Below are 14,042 nucleotides of genomic sequence, written 5' to 3'. Positions count from 1 at the left end.
GTGTGTTGTTCTTTTTTGTTTTTTTTGTTTTGTTTTTTTTGTCTTTCCATCATGGCTGCTTCAATGTGTTTGCGATTTAAGGCCTCTTGGATCCCGGTGCTCACGTTGTACCAAAGAATCAATGCATCAGATCATGCAAACACCTACACACACACAACCAAACACATGGACACATACACACACACACACACATTTATTAACTTCATGCACAGCTAAACTGTATTTTTTTAATTAGCATATGCAAAGATAACCTTTCTGTACGCATGGCGGTTAGGGCCACTTTAAAAAAAGTTCAGATTGTGGAATTCTGACTTTAAACTCAGGATTTTGTGTTTAAAGTCAAGATTTTGAGAAGGAAAAAGACACTTCAAAATGTTTCCAGTGGCCCTAATCCTCTTCCGTACCTCTGAAAGGTATAAAATGTAGATAATCATGTCTGTTACATGTGCTAAAACATTCTGTTCCGTGGATAATTTGGCGTCGCCCTGAATTCTTCCTGCCTTGTTAGCACGTCTCTACCTTGTAAGGGTTTTTGGAGAGGATACTATTGTGTACATTTTGATACCAGACTTGTTCCCATTTGTCACTGTTTACTGTCGATTTTGAAGCAAAGTGAAGTTTTAAGAGAGCTCTCTGCTGAAGAATCCTGCCTTTTTCCCCTTCTGATCTTTCCGGACCATAACGTCCTTTTTAAATCCTATTTCCACCCCCCATAAATAAAAGCAACTCATTAGGGACCCGTCATGTGACATTTTACCCCTGTGTCAAAAACCGTGCGAGAGCTTTTGAATGTTATGGATGTACCCTTTTTTTTTTTTTTTTTTTTTTTTCTCCACTTCCCTTAACAACGTAGTAACATCCAAGTACATTTTGTCAATGCTGTTTGTGCAATAAATTGAACTAAGACATCCCAGTTGTTCATTTCTCTTTCAGCAGAAGCTCCTCTCTCTCTCTCTGTTGCTCTAACACACATCATTGCTAATTCAGCTCTTCAATTGTAGCCTTTATTCATGGTGTCAGACAGTGTTAGGAGGGTCAACAGGAGCCTGAGTGCAGGTTTTTTCTTTTTTTCTTTTTTGTTTGCTCTTCCTCTACCTGCGTCACGCTGAGCTCAAGGTAATCCAGCACACAGGAGTTTAAAACGAGCCTGTCTCTTGCTTCCTGACAGGAGGTTTTTTCTTTCTTCTTTCTCCACACACACACACACACACACACACACACACACAGCAGGCTCATTCGGGAGTCATCTTCACCCACACAGCCACCCACACACTGCTCGCCGTCATCACTGCCACCTATCAGCAGCAATAGAGCTCAGCCTTGGTCGATGAAATACACTGCAGCGATCACACTCCTCCTCCACACGCTGTCGTTTAATACAGAGGATTGTGTGAATGAATGCTGCGGATATAAATAAGACGTGGAGGATTTAACATTTCTTATGTTTGCATTCGGTTCACATTTTCTTATGAAAAATCTTTAGGATCTGCATTGTGTATTTTTTCATGGCTTCAAATGCTTCTCAATGAAATGTGTATGTCTGCAGTATTTCATTGAGATATATTGACGTGTAATGACACTTTTGCCCACATGAGGTCAGCACTGCACTGAGAGAAATACTGTATAGCCAGTGATGGAGGAAAAGGTCCCTCAGTAAAAGTGTCAATACTGGAATATAGAAATGCTCTATTATAAGTACAATATCTGCAGTGAAAATGCCACTTAATCATAAGTATTCAGTCTGAGCTAACTGTGCTTAAAATGCAGAAAAAAAATATTGCTAATGCATTTAAGTGCGCTCAAAAGATTCACTTGGTTAAAACTTAAATTTTTTGTAACATGTAAAGTTACTTCTAGTTAATTACAGTAATATAACGTTATTCATATGGCAACAGAGTTTATGAAGTGCTTTGACAAATTCAATTGTAATTCTATAACATAGCCTCAATGTAAACGGTGACATTTAGTGTGATGTTTTTCTTATTGATTCGATGTGTATAAATGCAGAACTAGATTTATTGCAGGAACAAGAATATTTGAAATGCATTACTTTTATTTAAGATATTTGAATAATAAACACTTTATGTCTAATCTTACACCCTTAAATCTGCAATATGTAGGAATTTCAGTTTTCAACATCATTCAAAAAATTACATGAAATTATCAACAAAATGTGAAGTTTGTTGTTATGTCAGAGAAATGTCTGAAGTTAGGCCACAAACAAGCTCTCCAGTCTTAAAACCTCCTCCTGCCTGTGCTCCACAGCTCATGTTCTTGTGGTATAAACACCAACAGAGTTTCAAGACTCAAGTCAGCAAATAGGATTGTAGCTGCACTGCTAACTGAGCTAACTAATTAGCAGCAAATAGCAGTTCCTCTGGTCATATGCTGCTCCCTATTTGAAGTATGAATTTCACGATGGTCGCGATTTTTGTTTTACATATTGCACCTTTAACTTTATATGTAATAATTGAAAAAGTCAGACTCAACATGGTGGAAAACCTTTGACCTCATGTAATGAAATGACTTAATAAAATGTGTGTAATTAAAATACTAAGTCACTCATACTCTACAAATTATTCTGCAAGTGTGTAAGTATCATGTTCCTGCAGTTAGTGGGGGTCAGTCTTATTTACAACTTTGTACACTGTCCTGTAGTTTTATCTAAACAATCATGGTTTATATCATGTGTTTTATTGGTATAATCAATGTGCAAAGTAGCTAAAGATGTCAAACACTTAATATTTAAATTTGCCTGTTTTCTCTCAGTGTTTCTGAACAGTATCCTGCTGTTGTCCTGTTAGTCAGGATTATCTACACTGCAGTTACCGTGTAGTACAAGGCACATATCTTAAATCTTAAATTTGAAGTTGCATTATATGTTCTATTTCTAGATGTGAGTATGTATGTAAATACATATATATTTGTCACAAATGATAATTTGATGAATTAATTCATTAAATTGATGCTTAGGTGCATTTATTGCCAGAAATATTACTCTTTATACTTAAAATTTAAGTCAAGTAGACTACTAACCATCTGGGTGACTTTAAGTAAACGTGCTTTTGTGTCAGAATAAACCAGAAGACACATAGCAGCATCTTTTTATTTAAACTCTGAACAGAAACATTGCACATTTGCCTTTTCATGCCTTGGGTTTCTTTCAGTTTAGCCCGCAGTTAAATAAATCCAGGGTCAAAACTGGGAGAGGAAAGAAGAAATACAAGGAGCACGTTACTTTGCAAAAAAGACAAGTAGAAGTCGGCCACATCTGGAGACCTAATAGAAAAATAGAACGGCGATATTCATAATTCACGTAACATGATGCAAGAGAATTTAAATCATGCATTTTTCCAATGAGATAATAATGTGTTTACTGATGAAGTTCAAAATACGAGGTATTTGTTGGCTCACATGTTTGCTACATCCTTAGCAAAGTGGGTGGATTTTTAATACTGCATAAAACATGCAATTCAAACAATTTCTCCTGTCAATTCAGCTCTTCAACAGAAATACAGCAGAGCACACAGATCCATGCCTCACAATGTGCACAGTCACGTTTTTCAACTCCAATTAACAAAGCTACAACACAAGTCAGAAGGCATACCCCACCCCCCAAAAAATAATACTTATATTAATAATAACTATAATAGATAAAATAAAATAATAGCTTGTGACTACGTGGGCACTTTAGCACTATGAGTTTCAGTGTCTGCTTTTGGAGATCATAACATCTGTTTCAGTTGCATTTGTGAGCCCAGAAATGAGTTCAGAGCAAAACTTTGACATTTTAGAAAAAAAACAGTCATTCATTACTAACCCCCCCCCAATAAAGCTACTGCCTGTCCAAGGTTAGCTTGGCTTAGCATAAAGACAGGGAAACAAGGGGAAAATGCTAGCTTGAACAAATAAAATCAACCTACCAGCACCTTTAAAGTTCACAGAAAATGAAAGAAACAGTCCCTCCCATAGTCTGTTTCAAAACAATTGGACAAAATCAATTTACGATGATAAAGTTTTATTGTTATCTTTGAAAAAACTTGCTGTTTCCCCCATTTATGGTGTTTGCGCTAAGCTGAGACAACATCAGCTGGCTGTAGCCTTAAAGGTCCACTGTGTAGGATTTATATATGACCTTCCACGCCCTCTCTGGAGCTCAGGAGAACTGAAGCCTTCAACAGCGCCAGGCACTGAAGCCAATCTTACAATGTGTCCGTGTCAGGTGATTCACACTTGCTCGAAAAGCTTTCAGAAGCTTACACTGTGAAGAAGCAGCTGGGGTTTTTTTTTTTTTTAGCGTCACAACAACCTTTAAGAGACTCTTTTCACTATGAGACTTTGAGCCATTTGGTTCAATAACATTTGAGAAGTCTAGGAAAGCTGCACAATTACATTCTTTTATTCCAATTCAATTTAGCAGAGGGCTAAACCAGAAGTCTCCAGTGTCTCCAGTGGGCCGCACAATGAGGAGGCTGTCTGTAAGATCCTGCACCTATTTCGGCTTCATACCCCACAGCACAGCTTTTTGTACATAATTTCCCTTCAAAGATCTGTCTGTCTGTCTACCTGCCCGCCTGTCTGTCTGTCTGTCTTTCGGTCTTTCTTTCTTTATTTCTTATAGGGATGACGACGGCTCTGCCTCCGACACTGCATCCAGATGGCCCTGATTAGATCCATGAACATGGCTGACTCATGTCATGTCCGCATAACAGGCTCACCGTAAAGACCCTGAAACACCAAACTGACATTAAAGAACTAGCTGCGCAGAAGGCCGACTGTTGTGTCGCCTGTCATCTCCTGTGTCTCGGTCAGGAAGCCGTGAAGAATACAGCTTGTACATACTGCGCCTGCATGGAAGGAAATTCATCACTGCTGATTTACAAACCATTCTGATTATTAAGCAGCATCTTTGGACACCACTCATGCTAAAATAGCCACTTACAATCAAGAATATGTCTGATAAAAACAGCCAATCAGAGTGATTTCTCTCACAGATGAGCCGCTACTGGTTCTCTGCACTGAACTGGCCAAAAAGCCCAGTGTCAACAGTGCAGGACACACCACACTGACCAATGCTGCTGACGCTCACTGATGGCGGCCCCTTTACATCCCCCCTAAAATCCCACACAGCGGACCTTTAACACACATCTAAAGACAGCGGTAACCTCTCATTCTCTGCCAGTAAGCAAGTGTGTTTCATAAAATGTCAAACTGTTCCTTTACATCTAGCTCAGTGAGGCGTTTACGTCAAACTTAATTTCAGCAGAAACTAATGTGATATCAGAACGACTTCATCAAGGCACATCGTGTGTGTTTGTGTGTGTGACGAGTGAGACCCTGCACTTATAAAATTGGGCAAAATAGATTATCTGTATGTATATAATGTTAATGCTTTGTGGCTCACATGGGGGTCGAGACGTAACTGCAGTCATTGGGTTTTTTTTTTGTATTTTTTTACAAATGATGGCAAAAAAAATAAATAAAGTCATGGTTCAACATGGATTTTCATACTGTCTAAGAATCTCGGTGAGGAGGAGGCCATGCATTTTTCATTGGGATCTTAAAACAAGGCACAGGAAGGGAGGGAGCGGAGCACTCAATTTGCACTGCAAGCGCCGTCACAGGTCCTGCTGTTCCTGCACCCCTTTCTCCTTCAGAAACTCTACAGCCACGGTACAATCCAGAGCTTACAGTTTTGTTTTTTGTTTTTGTTTTTGTTTTTTTCTTAAACAGCACTTAAAGCACGTAAATAACCCCATAGCGTATGTACAGATTTTTTACAAAAAAATATCTCTGTTTCCCCAGACAAAAATGCGAGCAACGGAGAGGTACAGAGACAAACATTCCTCTCCACCGTTCTCCATGCGCCTTGTTGTGCCGAAAAAGAAAAAATCTGCACAATGCCCGGAATAGTTAGTGTTAGCTCACTGGTTGACATGTGGACACAGTGGTTTGAGCTTTCCCTTCTGACATGGTGTCATCAGCTGTTTTTTGTTTTTGTTTTTTTTTGTTTTTTTTATGTGGCAGCTGCTCTGACAAGATCGCCAAACCCGGCTCTGTCAGCCTTCAGTGCGGGAAGGCCGAAGGGAGCAGAAAAACTTCTATGATAGCGCCGCGCTCAAGTCTAAAGCTCATCTCTAGTAGCAAAAGCGAAGAGGAGCAGAGCCCAAGAACCTCTGCATGCACTGCACTGCCTCTTTTGCAGGCTGCATTTACGAGGAAAGAAGCCTATAAGAGATCAGCTCGGAGGTCGGAAGCTAACTGACGGGCTTTGATGGTGCGCCGTCGGCGTCGCCGCTGCAGCAGGGGGCGCTGCCCGTTTTGGCCACGCTGCAGCCGCCTGCTTCTGTGCTGTCGCCGCCGCAGGGGCTCGCCGGCCCTGAGATGCTCTGGCCACGCTGTCTCTTCTTGTTCAGTTCCTCCCAGTTGGACCTGTTGGCTTTTATCATGTCAAGCATCGGCTGGAGTTTGGGATTCAACTTGACCAGAGTCTAGAGAGAGAAAGAGGAAGGAGGGAGAGAGATCAGCGTGGAAAAAAATAGTTAAGAAAATATATTAAAAGTGGGGGGAAAAAACCCCATCAGTGAGAAAAGGTGAAGCCCCATCATGTATTACCATTCGAGTCACAGAGCAATGAGTATTTGTTTGAATTAAAGACAAACACCTGGTGATGTTTTACACGACAGTAGCCACGCTACAGCTGACTATGCTAACATGCTGATAGGTATCTCAGTTAAGCCTTTCAACATGCTAACAGTTGCTAATTAGCACAACAAAGTGCAGCTGCAGCTGATGGGAATGTTGTTTGTTTGCAGGCATTTGGTCAGAAGATATTGGGCAAATAACATTTTTCAGTCGATGAAAAAAACCCAGAACATCATTTAATTCTCCTCTGAGCACAGAAAATATCTTCGTTATTTCATGGTAATCTGTAATCAGACACTTGTTGAGATATTTCTGTCTGGATCAGGACCGCTGGCGTTCTGTCAGGCGATGTTACATCCGTGCAGCCGTACAGCTAACATGGCTGAAGACGCTTCCTGCAGCTCTGAAGGTATTTCCAGAACATGTCCTCATATTTCAAAGAAGCAAGGTTTAGGATTGGCCACCTGTTGAATTCATTCTCCAAATAAATGGGGGGCAGCAAAATGTGCACCAATGTAACCGCTTACTGCTTCTCACCGTAGCTGCTGTTAGCTAGTTATCTGCTGTTAGCCATTGTTATGACCCTATAAGTCATAAATGTTTCTATTTGTCTTTCAATAACCCTCTTTACGTGAGTGAGAGTGTGTGTGTGTGTGTGTGTGTGTGTGTGTGTGTGTGTGTGTGTGTGTGTGTGTGTGTGATTGGTTGCAGGTGTGTCTGAGTGATTGCAGGTTGCCCCGGGGAGCTGATTGACTCGGGCCCACCCGAGTAAAATGTAGAAAGTTGCATTAGACAACGCGGCCGTGGCTAGCATATTAGCACGTTAGTAGACTTTAGTAGACATCTCTGCAACACAATATTGTACGTTTAAAATAAAATTCTTACTTATGGCAACTTTAAAAAAAAAAGTTGCGTCTCTTTTTCCTTATCAAGACGTGGCGCCATGCTCAATTTGTACATGGATCAAAATTAAACATTTATTTTCAGTTATATTACAAAATGCCGTCCTGTTTTGCCTGTGTTTTTACACACACAAATGGATGAGGAAATACTGTCTTAACTTGAGAAAAAAGTATATGGGCATGTATTGTTATGAAAATCTGTTACTAGAATGTAACGATAATACATGAGAGACAGACTGAGGCTAGAGGAGCAGCACATTACTCATCACATGCACTATATGAGCAAACAAATGAAACAATACAGAGAACAGCCTGCCATAACAACAGCTACATACAGGAGCTTGATACTTTAAGGCAATGACATGGCTGCTTTCTTAAGATTAGAGGCACATGTATGACTGAGATAAGCCTCCTTTGTCATTTTTTCCACATTTAACTGTAAGTCGCAGCGTAGTCAAAGCCGCCATCAGCCATTTTTTTTAATAAATTACCTGAGAGACGGGGGGATTTTGTTCCCTCTGTTCTCCGAACATTGTCTGCTGGATTTTCAGGGAAGTCTGTAATTAGCTATTGTTTAATTAACCCCGTTTCATATGGAAATGTAACATGTGGGCATGGATCCCACATACGAAACAAAAAAAAAGAGTCCGTCGACTCACACATGTGCAGGAGTCGAATGGGTGGCCATTGTTAGAACGAATGAAAATAACTAAGTAAGTTCACCTACGCCGGGGGACTGTGTGCTGTACGTATGAAAGGGAAATCAAGTCCGTTGTTACACTGGGGAAAACACAACTCATCACAGCTGCCAATTACCTGAACTTTAAATGCAGGCGTGCGATTGGAGATGCATTCATATTCAGAGGGTGCGTTCGCTAATTCATGTGAACAATTAAAGCAGGATGTGTGGGCGGACCACGAGAACAGAGCTCCATAATGTGGCCAAGTTCACACATCAAGACTATTTTTCCTTCTGCCCACTTGAGTGCATTAAAATAATGCAGTAATACGTGTGCTTATAATTACGAAGCTGGTCGCCGGTGATGCAGAACATCACGAGAGCACCTACGGACTTCTGCTTCCAGTGATTTGAGATTAAAGTCGATTTTAACTGTCAGGGTGAAAACAAATGAAAAGAGAGGTTTGGGTGACCCCGAAAAAACTGAAACCTCTTATGACTTTAAAAATGAAATTTCTGTTTTGTTTTGTTTTTTAAGGACGTTATATGTTGGCAGTTACGTATGCAAACAAATGCACTGTCAGACACTTTTGTAAAAGAAGAATGCTATAAATAAATCAAGTTTACACTGTTGCGTTATTTAATGCAACCGTTTGAATTTCATCAAAAGTAACAATGCCCAACTTCTGTTCCGACTATATTGAAGTCATTCCACATTTTGTACAATAACACCTGGTATTAACAGAACACATAGGTGAGTTGTTGATTACAATGAAAACTACCCTGTAAATTAAAACAACTTTGGTCTCCCGTACGTGTCTGTCAATCTCTATGTTTTCTATTTCTTGTGGCCAGAAAGCTTCCGCAAAAGAGATCTTCCTTAGTTCTCCTCTATATATGTACTTTATACACAGCTGATGGAGATGACAATCTGCAAAGTAACTGATAAGGAAAATGACAGCTTGTACAATGTTACGTGGTTAAAAACGTGCATGTTGACCGTGTTTCATCTTTGAAACCATTGTCTCGCTGTGCTGGAACGTGACACGCGCGGTTGCTGAACAAAGACTAAATGGGTCGTTAGTCATAATCTTGATGGATTCGTCTCATCTGCATGTTGAAAGAAGACAATAATCCTTTTTTTTTTCCCCTCCGTGGCGTATATATATCCACGGTGGGACACACTGTCAGTGGTTAGTGCGGCATCATTATTCCACTGGGTTAGTCTCAGAGGAAGAAGAGGAAGCAGGAGAAGAAGAAGAAGAAGAAGAAGAAGAGAGAGGCTGTCATATGGCGGGGCGTGTAAAGATGGAAGGTTATATAATGGGGGATTAATATTCCACAAAGTAGCGAGCCACCACCAGGAGAGGGAGATCAGCGAGATCAAGAACGAGATCTCTTCCGCCCACGGACAAAAAAAACCCTGCCGCCTCTGAACTTTCTCTGTTCTCTCTCTCCCCCACCCCGCCCTGCCCTTGCAAATTTAATTGGCAGCGGCGTGATCGCGAGCCCCGTATCTGCATTCTCCAAACATCAGCTTTTACGTGAGGCGGCGTGGAGACAAACCCCCCACGCAGGCACACACACACACACACACACAGAGGCTGCTTTGATGCTTTTTATCTACACTACACAGACAGCAACAATGGTGAAACCAGAGCCCTGCGAAGATTAGTCTGCCTTAACTTTTGACACTGATCCTGGGATAATTCAATCGACGTGAAGATGATCTATTGTTTGTTTCCTGCCCGTGATGACTGAGAGTAATGTGTTTAATATGACAGTAAAGAGGGAAGGAGGTGGTTTAACAGCACAAAGCGCAGACGGAAGAACAACCCCGGCGCTGCGAGGAAGGGGACAAACTATTTCATCCTCGCCTCCTCTCACAAACTCTCATCCGTCTGATTTGTTTTGCTTTCATGAATTTGCCTCCAACGCGCCTCGTCTCTTAACAGACCTGATCTCCTCAGTAAGTCAGCCTCTGCTGCCGGCAGCGGGGAGGGGCGGGGTGAGTCTCTCTTGACGTCATTGAGAAACACACACACACACACACACACACACACACACACACACACACACTCACACTCACACTCACACACACTCACATTACTATACTGGAGAGGACACAGTATGGATTTCCATTAATTCCCTGAAAGATAACCAAAAGCCCCGACCCTAACATTTGCTCAGGAGGCAATCTGACAATGAAATCAGCCTCTCCATCTGCATGGGAGCCAAAATGTCTCCGAGAGAACCAGCGTGCGGTCGAAGAGTGCGCCCTCCTCCTTCCTATCATTCACTGTGCAGCAGAGCCCGGAGCCACGCCGTCTCAGTGATGGGATTTAACCCGACTAACATCGCGGCTCTCTGTTCACACGCCACGCAACCTCTGAGCTTTTCTCGCAGCCAGAAAGTGTGCACACTCACTCTCACAAGAACAGGACGCAACCTTGAAGTCGTTTCATAGCTTTCGATGAAAAAATAAAAAATCTTTTTTTTTTTTTTCAGCGAGAAATCTGAGGCTGCCAAGAAAAGTTGAATAGTTGTCAGTGACAGTTTCACTGCTGGCGTCAGCAGGAGGGAGGGAGGGGGACAATAGCTGTGGAAGGACAGCGAGTACTGATGGAGATGACGGCTGTGTGACAGTGAAGGCCACAGGAGGAGGCGGAGCTTGAAGCGTTACCTCATACAGCGGTGAGCAGATTCCATCAATCCAGCCCAGCTGAAGCCCTGGCAGCTCGTCCTTCCTGTTCCGATCGAAGATGGCCTGAAAGAAAAAAAAAAAGTGAGAATGCACTTACACCAACGGAAATGTGATCACATTTAACTGCGAAGCTCCAAGTCAGGCTCACACACTCCCTAAAGTGCTGCGTTTTTTGGGGGGGGTTTGGTTTTAAAACCTCCCCTCAGCTTTCGAGAGTTTATTTAACATCCATTTTCTATTCTCCCTCATTCTCCGGCAGCCTGAACTTGAGAGGCTGCACCGAGGCTGTGCTTCAGAGATAGTTACTGGGCTACGACTCAGAAGTTAATATTTAATTTCCAACACCCACACACACACACACAGAGCGGTAAAGGTTTGACACAAGCGGCAGACCTGAGGCTACTGCATTAGTTATTTGAGAGGAGAGGCAATGTGGCCGGGCTCGATTAGTCAACAGCCATTAATTGTTGCACGGAAAGCTGCTGTTTTTTTGTTGTTTTTTTTCTCCTCCGCCTTTTAAGAACTTGCAACACAGTTCAGCCTTCAAAGCTCCTCAATCAAACAGGCAGAGCTCCTCTGTTGTAGTGCTGTGGCTTTGAGAACAGCACGGAGGCGTTAATTAAGACAACATCTTCATTTTCGGACCAGAGTCTTTCCCTGCAGCTGTTACTGTGTCCATCTGCAGGAGAAAACTAAAGATCTCCTGTAACAGCAGCACTCCAGTAGAAATGCCTCTTGTGAATGAACAGAAAAGGTCAGTGTTTGCTCTGAATCCCATGTAGGAGGAAGAGGAGTGTGTTTTCTTGTGTGTGTGTGTGTGTGTGTGTGTGTGTGTGTGTGTGTGTGTGTGTGTGTTTAAGAATGACTGCTACACTTTCCACAGGTTGCTTTCGGTTCAGCAGCGAGGCAAGCCGAGCGGTCGAGCTGACGATTCACTTTTTTCTTTTTCTCACACACTGCTTCTCATGTTACCTGCGCATTCAGTGTGTTTTTGGAACTGCAGAGGAAAATGTATCTTCAGCATCGTCAGCTCTCAGAGGTCAAAAAAAAAAAAGCGAGAAAGACACAAGAGACGGTTGGATGTACTCACAGAGGGCGTGAGCTTCAGCTCCGATCTCTCTCTGTCGCCCTGCTCGAAGAACTCGCTGGTCACCAGCTCTGCCACCTGGAGTGAGAGGGAGGACAGCTAACGAGGGCTGCGACTAACCATCTTCTCTCACTTATATTCCTCTATTTATTAAGTGTTTTGATCAGTAACGTCAGTCTTTTTTGAGGTGCAGGGAATGAAATCCCACAAAAAAAAATGTAAGTCGAGAGAAAAATAGTAAATTCCTTTGGTCGTGGATGCAGAGGTGAAAAGTGTGCACAGGAATTCACTTTTTTTTTCTCTGGAATGGAGCTGTGAATTGTAAGAAAACTGGGGAGAATGTCTGTCACAATGTCTTAAAACTGATGATAATTGCTCGATTTCTCTTGTCAACACCCCAAAACCTGAGGATGTTCTATTGTCTGTCATGTAAACACGCTTAAACAAAGCTGCTTCTAACCCCTGATTTAGATGCTTTTATCTCTTATCTTTACTTTCGTCTCCTTGAGTAAAACTTCACTTTGTAACTCTGTTTTTTAAAGCTGTCGTTATCATTATTTTGCAAGAAAAAGAATAGCAAATGTATACAATATTGGACGACATTTGACGTTTTGGGCATTTTGTTTCTTGTCAAAGAATTTAAAAATGTAATTGATCATCAGAAAAGGTTCCCATCACTTTTCTTTTGACCAATTATCCATTAATTGATTGATTAATTGGCTCAGCTCCGCAATTGAAACACATGATCTTATCTAAAGGAGCGTCTAAAAAGCGTTTTGTCACCTTGCGCGATATCTCCCAGGGTTTAGTGACAGCGCCGAGGTCACACGCTGTCATCATCATGGATCTGAGAGGGAAAAAAACAACAACACAGATTTATTTCATGGAGCATTTAAACTTTTTTTTTTTTTTTTTTTTAACTGATTCAGTTTCAATGAGACGAAAACCAGCAGGTCTCTGCGTGCGGGGCCATCACCTGCACATGTCCCTGTGAGCCTTCACGTTCCAGTTGTACTCTCCGTTGCTGACCAGCTCGAAGAACGTGTTTCTGTTCCTGCAAGAGGAGCAACACAACTGTGTCAGCCGGTGCAACTAATATAAGATCCACAAGGGGGCGGCGTTAACTCAAAGAAGCCTGCAGTAAACAGGGCACAGAGGCAGACTTCAGTGTAAATAAGCATGCAGGCTGGGGTTGAGCCGGGCTCTGTGGACCTCTCAGGACCAGGAGATTTAACAGTTTAATAAGCAGTCTGGTGTTCAGCAGGACATACTCGAAGTAGAGCGTGAGGTCTGTGGCCAGGATCGACTGCTTCAACAGCTGCATGAGGTCACTGTACTCTGTGGACGAGAGGTTGGAGAAGATATTGTGACCCTGTGGAGACACAACCAGAGATAACATGATAAAGGATCACTAAACACACGTCACTTCTGCACATAAAAGACCACAGATGCCGGATGAATTATTCATTTTATTTAGCATGGGTGCCGTTAACTTGGAAGAAGGTCCATTTTACTGGTTAATAGGTTCATTTTAAAGACTTTTTTTTTTTTCGTGATCCAATAAGATCTTGAGTGTTATATTAAGCTACAGATAATACTGGGTGACATTGGCTTATTGCAAGTCTCTGGATTTTACATAAAATAACTTTACTTTAAATGATATTTAAAAACACTGCTGAGGAGAGGTTTGAATCTGTAAAGTAACATCCGTATCTCATTTTCAGAGGTCTTTATTACATATATGCATATTTCATGTTTCAGATTATTTGGGGATCGTCATCTGAATGATTTTACTCTGAAATATCAGCATGAGCCTCAAATCATGTAGTCTCACTAACAGCTCTTGGGACAAACGTGTGAATGACTGAGAAAGTGACATGAAAATAACCACGTATCACGTGAATAACAAATAATAGTGAACAGATGTATCACAGAGATGAACAAAAGGTTTTTTTTGTCTATTTAGATGGTTGTCTTCTGATGTTGCTGAAGGGTTTGTGGCCTGATTTGTCTCATTTTCCCACA

The 14,042-nt window shown here is 41.7% G+C and overlaps 1 protein-coding gene across 3 annotated transcripts in view; it reads right to left on the bottom strand.

Annotated features, from left to right (window-relative positions):
- Nucleotides 1-6,023: 6,023 nt before the first annotated feature.
- pde11a (phosphodiesterase 11a) overlaps nucleotides 6,024-14,042 on the bottom strand; it is a 40,053-nt gene continuing 32,034 nt past the window's right edge. For 2 of the 3 annotated variants that reach the window (XM_037110847.1, XM_037110848.1), the window contains exons 14-19: nucleotides 13,289-13,389; nucleotides 12,994-13,071; nucleotides 12,801-12,864; nucleotides 12,021-12,095; nucleotides 10,910-10,993; nucleotides 6,258-6,491 (exon numbers count right to left, since the gene is read on the bottom strand). In XM_037110847.1, the coding sequence (XP_036966742.1) occupies nucleotides 6,258-6,491; nucleotides 10,910-10,993; nucleotides 12,021-12,095; nucleotides 12,801-12,864; nucleotides 12,994-13,071; nucleotides 13,289-13,389 (636 nt within the window). Of the gene's footprint in view, nucleotides 6,492-10,909; nucleotides 10,994-12,020; nucleotides 12,096-12,800; nucleotides 12,865-12,993; nucleotides 13,072-13,288; nucleotides 13,390-14,042 lie in introns of all 3 variants that reach the window. The other variant, XM_037110846.1, reaches the window with a different exon arrangement.

Source organism: Acanthopagrus latus, chromosome 9 (genome assembly GCF_904848185.1).
Source record: "Acanthopagrus latus isolate v.2019 chromosome 9, fAcaLat1.1, whole genome shotgun sequence".
Lineage (NCBI taxonomy): Eukaryota > Metazoa > Chordata > Actinopteri > Spariformes > Sparidae > Acanthopagrus > Acanthopagrus latus.
The sequence above is the reverse complement of the archived record's forward strand: the minus strand, read 5'-3'. Positions and strand labels throughout refer to the sequence as shown.